At 41.9% G+C, this 19,348-nt stretch overlaps 4 protein-coding genes across 4 annotated transcripts; 2 read left to right on the top strand and 2 right to left on the bottom strand.

The window, feature by feature from the left end:
• Positions 1-2,808: 2,808 nt before the first annotated feature.
• Positions 2,809-5,519, top strand: QC763_213580 (uncharacterized protein). Its single transcript, XM_062910398.1, has 2 exons — positions 2,809-4,521; positions 4,587-5,519. The coding sequence occupies exons 1-2, from the start codon at positions 2,922-2,924 to the stop codon at positions 5,381-5,383; spliced, it is 2,397 nt and encodes a 798-aa protein (XP_062769376.1). The 5' UTR covers positions 2,809-2,921; the 3' UTR covers positions 5,384-5,519.
• A 550-nt stretch (positions 5,520-6,069) lies between these two features.
• Positions 6,070-8,485, top strand: QC763_213570 (uncharacterized protein). The gene is made up of 3 exons (XM_062910397.1): positions 6,070-6,909; positions 6,970-7,481; positions 7,549-8,485. The coding sequence occupies exons 1-3, from the start codon at positions 6,739-6,741 to the stop codon at positions 8,423-8,425; spliced, it is 1,560 nt and encodes a 519-aa protein (XP_062769377.1). The 5' UTR covers positions 6,070-6,738; the 3' UTR covers positions 8,426-8,485.
• A 111-nt stretch (positions 8,486-8,596) lies between these two features.
• On the bottom strand, positions 8,597-10,647 carry QC763_213560 (uncharacterized protein; the record flags this gene model as incomplete). Its single annotated transcript, XM_062910396.1, has 4 exons — positions 8,597-9,537; positions 9,612-9,870; positions 9,933-10,049; positions 10,122-10,647. The coding sequence occupies 4 exons, from the start codon at positions 10,645-10,647 to the stop codon at positions 8,688-8,690; spliced, it is 1,752 nt and encodes a 583-aa protein (XP_062769378.1). The 3' UTR covers positions 8,597-8,687.
• Positions 10,648-11,128: 481 nt separating this feature from the next.
• QC763_213550 (uncharacterized protein) lies at positions 11,129-13,063 on the bottom strand (the record flags this gene model as incomplete). Its single annotated transcript, XM_062910395.1, has 1 exon — positions 11,129-13,063. The coding sequence occupies one exon, from the start codon at positions 13,061-13,063 to the stop codon at positions 11,129-11,131; it is 1,935 nt and encodes a 644-aa protein (XP_062769379.1).
• Positions 13,064-19,348: the final 6,285 nt, after the last annotated feature.

Below are 19,348 nucleotides of genomic sequence, written 5' to 3' on the forward strand. Positions count from 1 at the left end.
CCTTGAAGATGTTGATTACAAGGGTATTGGTAGGTAGGTACCTTGCAGGTTACCGCCGACCACCATTTGATATCACCTGTAGGTAGCTATGTATGTCTTGGGGAACCGTTTCGTCATAAAATCTATCAACCCAAGACACGATATGCCTCAACTCCTGCATGCCTCTCCCGGCCAGTATACCACAGTGGCATTGGCTCCCCCCCCACCATGGGACAAAGTCTTTGCGGCTGCTCATATCGGTAAGGCTGGCTGCATGTTCCCATTATAGGCCCCGTTCTGCCAAGTATGATGGCATAACACGCAGTGTATCTATGTCGGTTGCGGGGGCCAAACCTCAATGTAGAAGCTAGCAATGTGATGAGAGGATAACGAGGGGTGATTCCATCGTCCAGACCTTGATGACTCCCCGCGGCACCTCAGGGATAGATGATAGGACTGTTGTAGTCACCAAAGGTGGGGGTATTACAATACATAGCTTGGTATTGAGCAATCATGTCCATTGCCTCTTGCTGGTCTTTGACCTGCCAAACCTGAATCGCAAAGCCTGGGTACGTGGAGTATGCCCGATGCACGAAAAACGCGCAAAATGCCCAGGTATGTGTTAAGCTAGGTTTCGGTACAATGATTAACCAGACGGAGACACAAGGGCCTTGACCAAGGATTGACAGTGTCAAGTAGCAGTCAGACTACTGCGCCAAACCATGAAGAGAAAATGAGCAATGCATGCCGCCATTGCTTTAACCGATGGTGTATATAGGTACCTTACCCTATGGAGTGGCACTCCACCAGTCTCTTCACGGACAGAATCGATATTCGTCTTCCCATGAGCCGGAGCATTGGTCATGCAGTAGTCATTTCCCAGCTCCTAACTACATGGACGGCAAGAATTCCACTTCCATTTAAAGAATGAACATATGCAGAAAATAAAAATCGAGAAGGGCATATCTTGAGAGATTTACTGGCCAACTGATGATTCATTGTCTCGGTGGGTGCTCTTGAACCGTTCACTCCAGCCAGCTATTCATCTGGAGCCAATAGCCCCAGCGGATCTAGGACACCTACACAACCAAGTCTTCTAGATCAATTGCCATCTTTGCCCTTAAAGCTACGCTTTTCATTGCATCTTCCAACTTCGGTAGCATGAGCTTTTGTTTCTGAGTTATTCACTTTCTTTCCGATAGATGAGCTCAGATCTCCCAACCCTAGTCAGCAACTGGCGGCAGGAAGGAGGATGTTTGCGTTACCTAGTTATGCCTAGGAGAAGACATTCGAGAAAAAACTTGGTAATATCGTATTAAGGTGAGTCGTTTATTTCTGTTTCCATTACAGCGATGATGGCTATCGTGCTGTTGGAAGAAACAAATATGCAAGGGAACTTTTGACCCCCTTAGCATACATGCATAGTGTTCGCCTACCTACCTTACTTACTATCACCAATCCAATGATGGCGCCTTCTATTCTTTACATAGGTGCCTATTTCTACAAAGGGTATCGTGGGGATTACCTATGTCACTAGGCGTGTTTAGGCCTTTCGAAGACCTTTCTATATTAGTAATCTGCCCTAGTTATTTAGATTTGGTGAGTTCTTGACGGGAACCGTCACAATGGATAGGTACCTTCCCAACCTAGAACACCGTAGATGTCTTTCTTGGTTTGAATTACGGTTTCAATTTTAAACTCTGCAGCGCATATAGTTCAACATTAATATGTGCTGAGTTCTTGAACCCAGACGGTTGATTTGGGGCATGAAATTATAACTGCTTATATCTAGACTCAAACAGCACCTAATCCACCAACTGGTTCCACTAAGCTTACTAAATCCCTCCTACCTTTACTTACGTGTTATTATAATTCAAGCCTTGCCTTTGTGTGCTTTTTAACGTGTCTTAGAGTCAGGTTTCTAGATCCACAAATTGCTTGTTGCTTGAAGCATCATACGAACGAAGACGGTCTCATTCGACGGGATAAACCAGTTTGTACGCTCGTGAGGAGCTTGGAACCGGCAAAACCCACCCTTATAAACCCAAGGACTTATAGGATATAAAACAATATACTAAAATTGTCAGCTCGGGTGTTAAGTTGAACAGAGTATCTGTCTACTTGTGCAGGAGAGGATACCGCCATGTCTTAAACTGCCTTCTTTTGTCTAGATACGAGAAGTTGCAAAAAAGTTCCACGTACCTAGCTACCCCAGAGAAAATCAGATTCATCGTCCAGAACGACTAAACTACCATCACGTAGGTAAGGCTATTCATACCTCATCTTTTTGATGGCTAGGTACCTGGTCAGTAGATAAGATAAGGATTTTCACATTGGTTCGAGAACCTTGCCGCTCTGAATCTGACAGCTTGGCACCATCACATTGCAGCCAACAGGAAATGTCTCCGCCAATCGTGGGGCGCAGAACTCTGACCGTCGTGCATTTTCAAATCTGTTCCAATCAGGCGGGACAGTGGCGGTTGCACCCATGTCTACGGTTTTTCCTTGCCGCTCATTTTTGCACCACGAATCACACCCTCGCGCGAAGAAAGCATGCCCAGAGTACCTAGCAGCTACGTCGATACCTAGCACTATCATGGAAAGTGCTCGCGGTTCGTAGCAAGAACATAAGTGTCTTGTGTTGCAAGTATCTGTCATGGTTATCGAGGGCATATGTGCGTACATCCTGTACTTAGGTAGGTATGATAGATGCTTATCAACCCCAGTCGCCTCTTGTGTGGCACAGAGAACTGGATTGGGCACAAACCATTTTGCAGTGCCAGCACGTGGGGTTTCCTTGGCCATGTTTGTCAGCCCCCAGTTGAGATATTCCCCGCAGTTCCACAAGTTAACCGTAACCCCGTGGGACTGTCCGCAAGCAACCTTCTTGAAGCCCACAGTTCTTGGTTATCCCCAGGTGTTTGGATGTCAATATTTACGGCATGACATCGCGTCAGGGACAAACACCTAAGGGAACAATGTTTCGTCAGGAATTTGAAACGGAATCACGGCAACATGATCTACAGAGAACCACACCGACTCCTGCAAAAGCCGGCTCTCGAGAGCTGATATCCGGAGCATGCATTCCCCCGGAAGAAGGGTCTGACGCTATTTTTGAGAAGTCATCTCGACACGAATGGGCCTCAAATCGTACCCTGCAACATCAATATGATGAGCTTGCCACACCCAGTTCCACAATTGCCGAGTTTGGAGATAAAGCTGCCAGATTCATCGTTCCCTCAGCCACTGTTCTAGTCGATCATGTTCACCGATCCTGGAACGATTCGAGGGATGGATCCCGTTCTGCCAGTATCAGCAAATCGCGCTCCAGGAGCTCTTCAAACCGTCGTCCCCATGAGCGAAGACGTGGACGCGGTGAGAGAAGGGAAGGTAGCCGAGATAGAAGCATTGCATCTGTTTTGTCCCTCGCTGAAGAAGAACAACCGCAAACCAGCACGCAGAAGCAGCATCGTCATGCTAGGAGTCAGGTACCAAAGAGTACGTCAGTGGAAGCAATGCGCACCGACGAGAAAGTCGACCGGTTTCTCAAATCTATTCGGCCGCACCAGTCCCCAAGCCCTCCTCAAGCTTCTCAACTTGGAAAACCTCCAGAATTCGAAAAGCCGAGCGGGATCGACAGCCTCAGTGATCTAACAGCTGAGAACAAGAGTCTTTATCAGCGCGTTGCAGCACTTCAGCTCACCGAAAGGGAGCTGTTGGCGGAAAACCAAAACCTGATACGACAGGTGGCCACTTTAAATCATCAGCTTGCTGCGGCAGTGGAAGAGCTAGAGGCATCAAAGCAACAACAGGGAATTCACAATCAACACTGGCACAGATTGTTCGCAGAGAAGGAGGATCAGTATCAAAGTCGAATCCATGAATTAGGCACTCAACTTGTCGAGCTTTCGAGCACCCACCCAAACCCCAAAAAGTCCAGACCGTTGGCTTCAAATGATGAGATAGCAACTTGGTTCACTGATCAAGACGCTGCATGGAGAGCGTGGGCTAGGGTATATGGGCACCGGGATCCCAGTAGATTGGTGGACGGACTACATCCAGCACAGTTACAAGAGATATGTGCGGAGGTTAGGGGTTTTGTGCAGCTTACGAATCTGGAAAGGCTGCCGGTTGCCATCTTGCATGGAGGAAAAGAAGCTGCCCATACGCTTTTGCAGGCCATGTTGGCCAATTTCTTTTGCGACGAAGTTTTGGAAAGCCCTTATTGGGTATTCAAGGCAACGTCTTTGGGTACCTTGGAGAGCCCTAGTGCCAGCTTACCTCCACATGCTCTGGGCTCTGTGAGCGAAGGGTTGAAGGTGAACATGGATGCATTTGGCAGCGGAGGCAACAACGTTGCCGGTGTTCGGGAAAGTGTTAGGGGCTCTGGCTATGGCTCCGGCTACCAGGTGCCCAAGAGCCCAAAGTATCCACCGCCGTTAATTATGTCCATGACACATTCCTTGGGGGCAGGATGTGCATCCATGCTAGGGTTGCCCCTGAAGGGTGACATGGAGAGGCTGCAATTAATGCTGGAAGATTGTACGTTGACTGCTTCATCTACCTACCTTACCCGCAATTCCCTGCTGACCTCAGGACCTACACAGCCCAAGATCCTTCGCCATACTCTCAACAAGCGCACTGGAGAGCTCAAATGATGCGGTTATTTGCGACAGGGGGCATGGGTTTGAGCCCTTCTTCCTCATCTTCGACATGCTCAGCATCCTCCTCCCGACAAGCGCTCATTGATTCACGGCTGAATTACGCTCGAAAGCTCCGTGACAGATTTTTGGGAGGTGCAGCTCGCTTTTTGCTCCATGACCAGGATGCTTTGGGAATTGAACGGCTTGAAAGGGTATTGACTGAAATGATTGATGACGCATTACGATTGTCATGCAAACTCTGGAGTCGGCCTGGAGGAATTCGTTTGAAGAGGTGGAAAGATCTACCCGAGTTCAAAAACGGGTATAAAAACGGCATGAAATCCGTCAAGATCTGCCAGGCTCAGGATAAGAGCTATACTGTGCTGAGGCAAACAATGGCTGACCCCGGGAAAGACGAGGAGAAGGAGGACGAGAACGAAGGGAGACCAGTCATCATGGTTGTCCAGCCAGCTGTAGAGGCCGTTATTGACACCGGTCATAGCGAAGCACCGTCTCTGGTCTGGCTCAAGGCAAGGGTGATGGTTGCTGCACCAGTTGAGGAGCCCGTCCCTGGCAGCGGTGCTAGTGACGCAGGGTTTGCACCCTCGCCGGTAACTGCGAGAGGCGAAGCATTCTTTCCACCAAGCAGATCTGCCGGAGAAGCCGACAGACCCTCACATGCGTTCAAGAGTAGCAAGTCAAGCGAGATATTGTCTGCTGTTTCATATGTTGGACATACGGTCGGGGAGAAGAAGGTGTAACTTCAGGAGGCGGATGAAGGGTCTAGAGGATCTAGGTAGGTACGTAGGTGGATATAAATAACCCCAGAGAAACTTCTGTCCGAAATATTAACACCAACCCATCAAATCAAGTAGTACCTGCCTACTATAGCCTTTTGCTTAGAAATTTATGTCTCGCCTTTTCCATTATTCTCTGATGAAGGAACCCGGCTTCCGCCCCCCTGAACCCCTGAACCACCTCTGAGCCCCTGAGCCCTGCCAAGGCACGGCCCTGAGCTATAGGCTCCTAACTTTAAGCAAGTTGCAATTCTGTGCTTAGTTGAAGGGGAGGACTTTCTTTTAATTTTAAATAGAGCCTGGGATGGTGTGCTGATCGATGAACGATGAATGGAATGGTAGAACCTGACAATGTATCTAGATATTTGACACAATACACCCAGATATAAGAACTGTTACCAGGCTTTGAGACTAACAGGCCATCCTGCATGCACTCCGTCATCAAGTTTTGTCCCTCTCTGCATGTAAGGCACTCCAAAATCAACTAATCCAGCTGGTCGTTTTCAGACATTTCCGGGCTGGGGGTACTGCTATCGCCAGTTTGATATATCGTATGCCTTATCGAGAGCCCCTGATTGGCACCCGATAACTTGAATACAGCCCGGAGATACAAAACTCGAATCCTCAAGATAAGGGCATGCGGCTTGTCAGAGGGCGGAGCAGCTGCCAGTGTCATTTTCCCTGCCACGCACAGAAACAAACGCCTTCACCATTTCCCCGGACTGATCCTCATGCCTTCCTAGAGCCCCGCGGAGATGACATCTGCGCCTCAAGCACCGACAGCTTTCACCATCAAGCAACGTTCCGGACCCAAACCAGATGTTTTATACCAGATCAACAAACCCCTAGCATATCTTTATCTTTGCCAAGCCCACCTGTCCTCCTCGACCAATGGCCATTCTCACCTCAGCCCCTAGCACCGAAACAGATAAGCTACCCTGGTCTGCGACCGAACTTGGCTGGGCTTGCCCAGGAAAAGAATAGATAAGGCTGACCTTGTTCCGCCACGATCTCGGCGTGGGGTCACGAGCGCACAGCGAAAAATGGCGGAGATGTTTCTTTTCTCTCTATCTGGCGTGGACTTCCCGGAGATCTTTGAAGCAGGGAGACGTATCGAAGGCTGCTCGTTCCAAGAAATAAATGACTCGATTCAACCTCTCCAAAGATACCATGACTCTTTTGGACATTCGGGGGCACCTCACACTCAACCTCAGCTCCGTTAGCGAAGCCTTTTCATCACCTTGAGTACAAACACAGCCGCACTGCAACAACATATCAATCTAATCAAGGACCACTTCGGTATAAAAAACACCGCCATCATGGGTTTGAAGGCCTCTTCCTTATGGGAACGGCCAGTGCTTAATTCGGTCAACAAAAAGGCCCGCAGCGTGCCTATTTTGAACCCAGTCGACCCGCATGGCCGTGTATTTTTCTTTTCGTGGATGGGTTTCATGCTTTCATTCTGGGCGTGGTACACATTCCCACCTCTTGTTGGTTCCCCATCGTCTCTTTTCTTCATGCGAGAAGTGATACTAACCAAGAGAGCACAGTTAACTGTCACAATCAGACAAGACCTTAACCTCACCAAGGAACAAGTCGCCAACTCCAACATTGTTTCTCTTGTCGCCACTCTTGCAGTGCGATTCATTGCTGGTCCACTATGCGACCAGATTGGCTCCCGGAGGGTGTTTAGCTTGATTTTGCTAGCAGGAAGTGTGCCGATTGGCTTGGCACCGTTGATCAAGGACGCGACTGGTCTTTACATCATCCGTTTCTTCATTGGAATCCTCGGCGGGTCGTTTGTACCTTGCCAGGTGTGGTGCACGGGATGGTTTGACAAGAATGTGGTGGGAACAGCCAATGCCCTGAGCGGAGGTTGGGGAAATGCTGGAGGTGGAATCACATACTTCATCATGCCTGCTGTGTATGACTCTTTGAAGTACCGATGGGGGCACAGCTCTGGGCAGGCTTGGAGGATCACCTTTGTGGTGCCGCTCGTTTGTCTGATTATCTGTGGACTGGGGTTGCTATTTTTGTGCGATGATACGCCAATGGGGAAGTGGTATGTTCATCTCTTCTCTGCTCGTGAATTCGTTTCTGGAAGGTGTTTGGTCTGACAGTTTGCATAGGGACGATAGACATCAGCATGTTCAGGAGAACCTCAAACAACACGGCGTGCAAGGAGAGATTGTGGCCGTTCCAGGTACCATCACTGGCCAGCCCCCAATTCTCTCAGCTACCCCATCAACCGACGAGGAAAAAGGTGAGAAGCTGTCTTCTTCTGAGAAGAACAGCATTTCAGCCTTTGACCACGAAGCCTCACTGTCAAAAGCCGAAGCCATCGAAACTGCGCAAGGTGAAACCATCGCCAAGCCCACTGTCAAGGAAGCAGTCTCTGTGTGTTTTAGTCTCCACGGCCTCTTCCACGTCGCGACGTACGCATGCAGCTTCGGTGGAGAGCTTGCCATCAACTCAATTCTTGCATCATACTACCTGAAGAACTTTCCCTCGCTAGGTCAAACCAATGCGTCAAACCTCGCGGCAATCTTTGGCTTTCTCAACTTTGTAACTCGACCGCTCGGTGGAGTTGTCGGAGATCTGCTTTACAACTACTGTGGAAGAAGCCTTTGGTTAAAGAAGATCTGGATCCACGTTTGCGGGTTGATGACGGGGGCGTTGCTCATCGTCATTGGCATATTGGATCCCCACCATTTGCCTACCATGGTTGGGCTCATAATCGTCATGGCTGTCTTCCATGAGGCCGGCAATGGTGCCAACTTTGCACTTGTCCCGCATGTTTACCCCTATGCGAACGGCATTCTATCCGGGCTCACCGGAGCTGGTGGAAATCTGGGCGGCGTGGTCTTCGCAATCATCTTCCGCTTCATGGATGGCGGCAGTAACTACGCAAAGGCATTCTGGATCATTGGGGTGTGTCACATCGTCTTGAACCTAGCTGTTTGTTGGATCCCACCAATTCCGAAAGGTCAGGTTGGCGGCCGTTAGGGTCTACCGCCTTGGAGGGTATAGAGTATCGCAGCTAGCCCAAATACTGTTCATGCTTCGTTGTTCTATATTGTAAATTCTGTGGGAAGCCATGATGGGCTCACTTGTGGGTGTTTAAATTGGGGACTTTTGGAGCAAGAGATAGCAGAGAAAGACAACAATCTTCACCCCCTTCATTTTGACTACTTGATACCGTACACCTTGTGGCAAGAACCCATCTCACTGAACCGCAATTCCTGACTTGAAGTTCTACCCTGGCTACCTACTCCTCCTGGCGTGTCATGGACACGGCGTATGCAACCAACTCCACAGCCGTTGCCTTTCCTTGGCTGTCCAGTGTGAATACAAAATGGTCTTGTGCTTGCAGCATATAGGTTGCGCGGTCCAACTGCCCCCATGTGACACACAAAGACTGGGGCGGCAACAGTTGACTTTCTATCAAGGCAATCGTCTCAGGAGTAGCAGGCTGTGCTACAGACCTCCACGAAGCGTGGCTGTCAGTCTGTACGGTGGTTGGATAAAGTCGAAAACGCAGCGGGCTGTCGGTTGGGGGAACTGGGTTCGGGACGAAGCTGAGTCCGGACCACGAGCCAATGACATCCACACCCCTAACAATCCACGAGCTTATATTGAACCCTGGACCATCATCCAGTGTCAGAGTGATGCTCGAATTTGTCAGCTCGTCTCGATAGGTTCCGCCATGTGTGAGCGCAGCCTCATCCTTGCCGGCTTCCTCGATACCGGGCAAGAGAGACTCTAACAGTTTCGAGAATATGATCCTGGTATCGATGGCGGTTGCTTCATTCTCCACGAGTGGAGCGGCGACCAAAATTGTGGCAACAAGATCATAATCCGGAATCAGAGCAAAGACTGAATTGTAAGTAATGAGACCACCATCTTTGGTATAGAGCTCAATGAGACGGCCATCTGTCGTGACATTGCTGATTCGGTAAATCTCCCATGGCGCACCAATTAGAGTACCCAAGGAGGATGTTTGCGACAGCGGCTTGAGCCATTTTCGTGTCTGAGTTGCTGACAGTCCTACCTCGTTTCGCAGTATGGCCTCTCCAAAACGTGTGAGGTCATTGATTGAAGAATAATACCCGCCACCGCTAGTAGATTATACCTACCGTCAGTCAACTGTACGTGACTCGGCGTCAAGAGAAGGTGTCTGTAAGGTACTTACGGCTCTGCATATCCAAGACTGGCATTCCACCAAATGTCATCGGTGGGAATGAAGCCAACAAAATCGTCTGGCTTTGTGGCAAAAGTAGATGTCATGTTGAGTGGTGCCCAGACTTCATGCTGCACAAAGTCCCTGAAAGACATGTTTGTGGCAGACTCGAATGCAAAACCGAGAATGGCGAATCCCGCGTTCGAGTAAACAGCGTTTGGGGAAAATGGGAGCTGGACCGGAGCCCGTTCGCCAAATCGTTCAAAAAACACTAGGAGGGCTTGTCAGAAGCTGAATAAGGAATCAAGTTAGGTGCTTGAAATCACGAAGTACCTGTCCTGTCGCATTCGGGGAGACCCAAGCCACCTGAACAGCCCAGAAGCTTTGATTTGTTAACAGGGGGAAATCCGTATGGTGTAAAGTTCCCATATGGAGTATAGTCGAAGATCACTGTGACAAATAGGTAGTTGGTATGCTATTCATATCTAGCTCTGTCACGTTTCGTTTTGAATGTTAACTTACAGTCTGCACCAATACCTGACAAATGCGATGCCAGAGCCCCAAGAGTAATTTCGTCCCAGGGAATAGTCCAAATGGGGCTTTGCTCTCTGGCTTGGCTGTTCAAAGCCAGCAGCTCAGGAACATATTTGGTGACTGGGTCATCGAGACTGACACCATGGAGGCGCAAAAGGCCCAAAACGGGAAAGATCTTAGAAACGCTCGCGATGCGGAAAACGGTATCGGAGTTGACCTCCTGGACACCACGAGCATCTTGGTTGGGCGGACTGTACGCATACTCGAGGATGTAGTCTTTTTCATGGATAGACTTGAGACCAATTGCCACGGCAGAATGGTTGAATTGAGCAGTGTAAACGTCCAAAAACCGCTGGAGTGTAGCCACCGAAGAGGCAACTGCCGGACTGCTGCTTGCATGCGTCGGAGGAGGGAGGACGGGACCTAAAGGTGGGCAGTGTTCATTAGGTGCTGCCCATGAAACTCGGATGTAGGTAGTGATCGAAACGAAGAGTAAAAGACTGATGGGCTGCATTTTCTTTGCAGTCTAGGGAGCTAACTCTGACCCTGAGTGTTATCAGACTGCAGTGGTGGTCTAGTCTTGTACACGGATGTCCAAGTTTAACATTTCGCGGAGGTGGATCTCCTCGGCCAGCAATATAATGTGTTGGTTCAATCTGACTGGCGATCTTGGACTTTTCGTTTGCTGTGAAGCAGGCCAGTCGAGTGCGCTGACGACACTCTTGTGCCAAGCATGGCTGAGTGATGACAATGAATCAACTCACAGCAACGCTCTGCATCCCCGGTTAAAAGCCCCAGAGACACGTCAAATCTGCCTAATTGGGGTTCAAGGATTGTCGGATGCAGAGTTTGGAGCCGTCACAGCCACGGAGGTGAAGCGTCATGGCCAGGGCTATCGGGTCCTCGAAATCTTCAGAAACATTGTAAACGTTGGATTGGCTACCCTGCCAATTTACTTTCCTCCACATGGAGATCTCGAGCCCAGAACATGGCGCTCAATGGAAAGCATAAACACGTAGGCTTGAACCCTTTGGTATTTGATTGACAGCCCAGGGGTCGACACCATCAAAGCAGCAGCTGCCAATGACAGCGTAATGCTCTACTCCGACCACCGGTCCGTGCATTGGCAAGCGGTCAAGGTACTGAGGGTGCTTCTCACCCGGCTCCTGAAGAGACTGACGGCCGTTCAGTTTGAACATTAGATCCTCATAAATCTCCTTCTCCTCTTCTGGCTCGACCTTGACCGGTCGTACTACTAGGGCTACTTGACACCCTAGAATGTTCACAATGCAGTCCTCTTTCTGAGCCTGTGCTGGAACTAATCCAAGCTTTCCGTCATGGGTTGTAGCAAGTCGACGTCCATCTAAGCTGCTCGCGGTCGCTTTGGGATGTAGGTATGTCCACATGATGTACATGAGATCGTTGCTTTCGCTGGTGACAAAGATGCGTGGTTTCCCCAGTTGCCCTTCGGTCCATGTTCGAAGAGATTTGATAAACTGTTCATGTTGGTGTGGGGGATCTGTTGAGCATGTTACCGGAAGGTGCTCAAGAAATCGAGCCCACTCTTCAAACAGCCCCCTGCACAACTCCAGGTGTTCCTCCTCGCGATCTCGAATACTGACCATTGCGTGATGGCCGCTCGAGTCGCCCCTGTAGTAAACTCCTCCAGTGCTATTGTAGAGAGCGGCAATCTTGCTGACCGTGTCTTGGTAGCTAACCATGCCTTGGAGGTCAAGAGTAGACGACATCGGAAACGTAGCACTGACGTCCTTGATGGTGCCCACAGAGTGTCCCACAAGTCCAAGAATATTATGCTTTTCGAGAAAGAGGGTTGGCGCTAACAATACCCGCGCATGACTGAGTTTGTTGCTCTTGTACATTGGCGCACAAGGGGATGGCACCATACGCCAGTCAGGAGCCCAGGTTGGTATCTCGCCGTTGGTCACTCCAGCTTGTTGATCAAGTAGAGCAATAAGGGTCTCCACGTCTTCAGTCTCCAGAATGTAAAACGCCATTCGGGCAAATACATGCCCCAGAGCAGAACAGTAATCAACGGGTACGCTTTGTGCAACATTCCACTGGTCAGAGGCAATACCCAGGTGGGCAAACACAAAGTCCCTCGCATCTGTGGCACCCAGACCACGTCTTGCTTTGAGAAGAGCGAGCATGTTGCCGGCATTGTTGCCTCCGCCTCCGTTGATGTATGATCGATTCATCCTGTCCAACATCCGCAACGGCTCTTCCCCATCATCGGGCTTCCCTCTACTCAGAGAGTTTGGACCATTGTGCAAGAGAAGGTGGCAAAAGTCCTTCCAGCGAACACGACGGCGGCCGATTTGGACCCAAGGATCGCGAGACAGGATGAGTTCCTGAAAGATCCACACACGAAAGAACCATGGCCTGTTGAGAATCTCAAACCTGGCTGCTTGAACTATTTCGTGTCGTTGCGATTGGTTCCAGCTGGGGTAGAAATTCATTGAAGAGTGAGGGGCTGACTGAAGCACCCTGTCTGTTTCCGGGGTAGAGGGGCCGAGAAAGATGACTGTGTGACCTGCAACCCTGTAGATAAGCCCCATGAGGCCTACTTGGCTATTGCGCTCTGGAATGTTGGTTTGGTCGATGCAAAGGGCATCGGCCCAAATTCGGCGTGGGCGGGTGTCATCGCGCAGGTCTCGCAGGGCAGCAGCAAGCGTTGCTGTTATCGTGAAGACATGACCGGAAAGAGTCAGCGTTCCTGTCAGGGTGGGATCACCCCATACATAAGAGAGGGCCGTATAAGCTTCAATTTGTTCATAGTCACAATCCTCGAGGGTTGTGTGGATGAGCGTGCCGCGTAACTCTTCATCCTGGTCTTTGGAAGGCTCCAAGATCAGAAGTCGAATAGCATTCGGTGAAGACAAATGCTGATAGCGAAAGGTTCCAGGGTCCATATCTTCAAAATTGACTGTTGACAGAAGATATACCTCCTCTATAGTAAGTTATCGTATTTGCCCATACTTGGGCGTTGATATCAGGCATCGACGCACTGACGCCTCCTCCCCTAGTACCCCTACTCGACATGCCCCACCTTAGCGTGGGGTTTCTGCTCCACAGCAATAAGATCATGATTTCTATTTTCACCCTATAAAGATAACGTACATTATAAGCGAGTCGCGCATATAAGCGAGTCGCGCACTCTCTACCACCCTATGAATACTATCCTCAATTACACCACATTAACACAAGGAATTAACTATAATTACATTAGAAACAGCTAAATCAGATGATTCTGCAGCCTCCTGGCAAGTGCGCGCGTTATGGCCAGGCTTGCCGCATACACCACAGCACTGAGTCTTCGTACGAGACCCCCCTATACCACCACCACTTTATCGATTTTCCTGGATTACCTGCTCGCCCACGGCCTTCTAATCCAATAGATCCTGTGCCTCTTATACAGTAAGTGACCCTCCAAGCCTTACACATGTTTTTTTAGCTCTCCGGCGCTTACTTAATACCTTATTGGCTTTACGGAGCGAAGAGACCTCTGTACGAAGGAGAGCCACCTAATGCATTATAGCCGTATGTCACAGTTAAACCAACAGCGGGCTACGCCACATGTGGGACGCGGGGCGCCCAGCCAATCATTAAGGAAGTCAGGGGACGGCTAATCAGGCATGGACAAAAGTGCTACGTCTGCAGGATGCAAAGTGCTAGGGGTGATCAGAGGTATAGCACGACGAGCACATTGCAGGATGTAATGTGCTAGGAGTGATCGAGGCCGTAGCAGGGCGAGCACCTCAGAGTTCTAAGGTCTATATATACGGAGGAACTAGCTAGTGTAGATAGACAGTTCCGCAGTATGCAATTTAAGTTATATTTACGGCATTTAGTGTTTATATTAAGATATTTTATTGTGTACTATTTAGTTATACCGAACTAGGATTATTTAAAAGTGCCTTTAACCGATATCCCTTTTAAAGGTTTTAAATAGGGGTTCGTTATACGTTATATACTTATTTTAACTTTATTACGGATAAGTTAAAAGCGTTTTTTTATTACTATAGCCGGACCTAAAAACGTTTAGATAGGAGGTGTCCTGCCTAGCCTAAGTACCGAGGGACTTTCCGCTAAACCTATACTCTTTACTATAGAGTAGGTTATTAAGCATTTTAAAAAGCTCGAAGACGAAGCTTAATAAACCTAAAAATAGATTTTCGCTATCTCGGCTACGTTTAAATCGATTATTAAGCTTCCGGTACCAGAGCGCTATAAAGGAGAAAAGGTAGAGCTTAAAGGGTTTTTAATTTAACTTAAAACCTATTTTCGTTAATACTTAAACTAATTTATTAACGAAAAGTCGAAAGTAATTTTCGCGGTTATTAAGCTTAAAGATAAAGCTCTCGTATAATTTAAACTTATCCTCGACGATTATTACAAGTAAAAGCCGGAAAATTAAAAAAAAATTACTATAAAATATTTCGAAAATTATTATACTTTTAAAGCTAAATTTAAAAAGGTATTTAAAAAATACGATAAAGTAAGGCGCGTATAAGGTAAATTTTTAAGTTTACGTTAAACGCGCTCGGTAATTAACTATACGGCTTAATTTAAAATCGATAACCTATATAACGTTATTAACGATAAAAGGTTAATATAATTCTTTTACTACGGCTTTAAAAATAAAGTAAAGGATAAGTTATATAAAGAGATTAAGCTTAATACTATTAATAAATATATTACTATAGCTATACGGATCGACGATCGATAATTCGAGTATTATATAAAAAAGAAAAGAGATAACGGTAAGGGTAGCTATAGTAATAGCTATAAAGGATATTTTAATAATAATTACTTTAACGATAGGCGTAAATAAAAATACTTTAATATTAATTACTTTAATATTATATACTTAAAACCGATAAACGTCGATACTATATAATAATAAAGGTTATAAAGCCGAGGCTAAGGTAAAGATAACCTTAAGTATTTTAATTACGGTAAAGTAAGATACTTTAAGAAGGATTATAGGGTATTTAAATAGCTCGGATAAAAAAAAAATTATATTAATTACTATATCGAAGGGACCGAAAGTTATAAAAGTAATAACTATTAAGTATTAATAAAATAGAGCGATAAACTCCGAAGAAAACTTTAATTAATATACTAAATAAAAAAATATAAAGCTTTAGGAAGTAAAGGAAATATTAAAAAAGTTAAAGGTAAAATATAAAGAAAGAAATCTTTAAATATAAACTTTATAAAATTAAATAATATAAATTACTATAAAAGTTATTACAGAAGTCGCTAAAGGTAAAAGTTTCGCGTAAAGACTTATTAAATAAACGATATTAAAAAAGTAATATAGTAAATACGGAATTACGATTTTATAAAATATATTATAGTTTATAAAGCTTTTATATAAGAGCTAAAAAAAATATTAAAAAAGTAGGAAGGTCGTTAATATCGGGATCGCGAAATTATTAAAGGATATATTAATACCTATATAATATATACTTTATAAAGGAAATATAGTATAGCTTTATCCTAAATACCTAAAATATTAAAAAATATTTTAATTCTAGTATATTATATATAGATATATAAAGTATTATTAAAGTAAGTTGCTATACGGTTATTAGTTAATATATAAAGTAAGTAAGGAAAGTAAATTATAGTTAATTAAAAAAACTATAATCCGGTAAGAAAAAGCCTAATAGGGGGATTTAAATAATTATATTTTATAAAGGGTTTAGAACCCGGTTAAATTAAAGGATAATTTTTAAATTATATAAATCGTACTAAAGTATATAAGATATTACGTTAAATATATAAACGGTTAAAATATAAATAATAATATATATTTATAGGAAAAAGTAATATTAAAATAATATTTAAGTTTAAACTACGTTATATATTTATAGAAAAAGGTTAAACGATATTATTAAATTAAAACGCTTAAAATTAAATAAAAAAATTATTATTAAACGTAAATATAAAAAAATATTAAAGACGGAAAATAAAAGAAAGTTAAATAAGTATAGTTAAAAAACTTTATATTATTAATTAATCCGGAATAAAAAGATACTTTTAAATAATATAACCGTTTAGAAAACGATTCGCGGCCCTTCGCGGAAGTTATTAACTTTTAACGGACTATAAATAGTATTTTCGAAAGTATTAGCGTAAAGTAAAAGTATAGGATAACGATTTAGCGTTTATTAGTAAGGTCGCTACTATATAAAAAAAAGTAAGAAAAATAAATACCTTTAAATTTTTATATAATAAAAAGATTTTTAAATAATAATATTAATAAATAATAATATAAAAACGAATTTAATTTCGTTATAGTTTATATATTAAACCTATATATTATAAAAGAAAAAAAAAGAATAAATTATTATATAAAGATTATTTCCTACGTAAAAGGTTTATAAGGAAATACTATCCTTAAATATTATAATTAAAAGAAAAATAATATTAATTATATTTAATATTATAAATATAAAACCCTTAAAAGATATAATCTTAAAGTAATTTTAATATAAAAACTATAACCTAAATATCGATTAAAGGGATAATAGCTATTTACGACTAAAAAAGTTTTAAAAGTATTTAATTAACGATAAAAGATTAAAAGTATATACGAAGTAAAGTATAGGATATATATCCTCTACGGTACTACCGTAAGGAATATAAGAAATAATAATATATTTTATCGATATAGATAGTAAAATCAAAGAAATAAAATTAACGACGTTAATAGAAATATCGGAGGTTAATAAATATATTTATTATAATAACGTAAAGAAAAGTAAAAAAAAAGGTAATACTAATAAAATATTAAAGATATTTAGCCTTTACGGCTAAGTATTTAAAGGGGCTTTTAGAGTAAAGACTGTAAAATTACGAAATTAAATTAAAAAAAAAAACTAAACTATAGCTATTTAAAGTTTATTATACTAACGATAAATAAAATAAAAAACTATAAAAATATTTAAACGAAAATTTAAAAAAAAAATATATTAAAGAGTTTATATCGCTAATAGGATACCCTATATTTTTCGTACCGAAAAAAAATAATAATTTACGATTATATATAGATTACCGTTAACTAAATAATAAAACGGTAAAAAATAATTATCCGCTACCGTTAATATTTAAATTACGAAGTTAATTAATAAGGGCGTAATACTTTATACGTTTAAATATATTTATCGGGTACGCTTATATACGGATTAAAGAAAGAAATAAATAAAAAATAACGTTTTATATACTCTATAGTTATTTTAAGTATCTCGTAATACTATTCGGGTTAACTAATACGCCCGCGATATTTTAATTTCTTATTAACTATATAATATAAAAATACCTCGATAAAATAATAGTATATTACTTTAACGATATTTTTATTTATTTATATATTTTAAAAAAGTATAAGCGGTATATATAAAAGATATTCGACGCGTTATACGAAATTAAATTTTTAATTAATAAAGAGAAAAATAAGTTTTATATATCGAAAATAATATATTTAAGATATTTAATATTGTTAAGTAAGGTTTGTATAAAGCTTAGGAAAATCGTAGTAATTAAAAACTAGTTTATACCGTAATTATAAATATATATTAAAGAATTTTTAAAGTTTATAAACTTTTATCGGATATTTATCTGGGGCTATATAGGTATTATAAAGTTATTTAATTATTTAATTAAAAAAGATATAGAGTTCCGGTGGGGATAGGAAAAAAAGTAAGCTTTCCGGAAATTAAAAGAAGTTATTTTAAAGGACCCGGTATTTAAATTATTAAACCCTAATCGATTATTTAAAGTTAAGGTAAATATATTAAACTATACGATCGGTAAATAATTAAGGTAGTAAAACGACGACGGTAAATTATATTTAATAGCTTTTTTTTTAAAGAAATTTAAGGGAATACGCTAAAACTATTTAATTTATAATAAAAAGCTATTTACTATTACCGAAATATTCGAAAAATAAAAGTTATACTTTAACGGTATTAAATATAAAATATAGGTCTATACGGATTATAAAAATCTATAATATTTTATTATTACGAAGGTCCTTAACGTACGGTAAACGCGATAATTAAAGTTTCTTTCGAAATTTAATTTCTAAATTAATTATAAAAAGGGTTCGGAGAACGCTAAAATAAATATATTTAGCCGGTAAGCCGATTACTATAAAAATATATTTAAAAAATTATTATTATTATTTAAGGAGGCGCTAAATAGTATTTTTAAGTATTTACTATAGCCGTAAATAAAGTATTATATAATATATTATAAAAAAATTATTTTTAATAAATATTAAGGGAAGTTAAGTAACGATATTATAGAGTAATATTAATAAAAAAAGCTAAAGCTATAAAGTATTTAGAAAGATAGTTAGGAAAGATTATAATATAGAAATCGAGCGTATATAAAGTTAGGTAATAAGACGATATTAGTAATAGAAATTTACGTATCGAAGCTCGGAAAATATATAAGTATCGTTAAAATTATAGAAAAGATTAAATAGTACTTTAACTAGCTAAAAATTAAAAACGACGTTAAAGAAGTTATTTAATTATACTATATATACGAAAGAATAAAGGTTACGAAGTATAAACTTTATAGATTTCTAGAATTATTACCGGTAATAGAACGGCTATAGAGTTTAGTTATAATAAATTTTATTATTAAATTACTAAAGTTTAAAAATACGGTAACCGGCGTTAAGTATAATAATATATTAACGGTAATCGATAAGCTTATTAAATAAATATACTTTTTACTTTATAAAGAGACCTAGTCGGTAAAATAGTTAGCGGATATAGTATTACAATATATTATATTAATATATATATAACTAAAGGAATTTATTATAGACCGCGATATTAAGTTCGTATCGAAGTTTTAAAGAGCGTTAATAACGAGGTTAAAGGTAATAAATAAAGCGTTTTCAGCCTATTACCTTTAAATAGACGATTAAACGGAACGGTTTAATTAAATCGTAAAATAATATTTACAGAATTATATTAATTTTAAATAAAACGATTAAGTTAAACTATTATTTATAATATAATTAATATATAATATATTATTAACCGAAATAATTAAAGCTATACCGTTCTTTATAAATTTTAGTTACGAAATAAACTTATAATAAAGACTTACGGTTAAAGTACTTAAGGCTAAAGTTAAAGTAAATAAAATATATATATTTTACGATAAAT

The sequence above is a fragment of the Podospora pseudopauciseta genome, assembly GCF_035222475.1.
Source record: "Podospora pseudopauciseta strain CBS 411.78 chromosome 2 map unlocalized CBS411.78m_2, whole genome shotgun sequence".
Taxonomy (NCBI): Eukaryota; Fungi; Ascomycota; class Sordariomycetes; order Sordariales; family Podosporaceae; genus Podospora; species Podospora pseudopauciseta.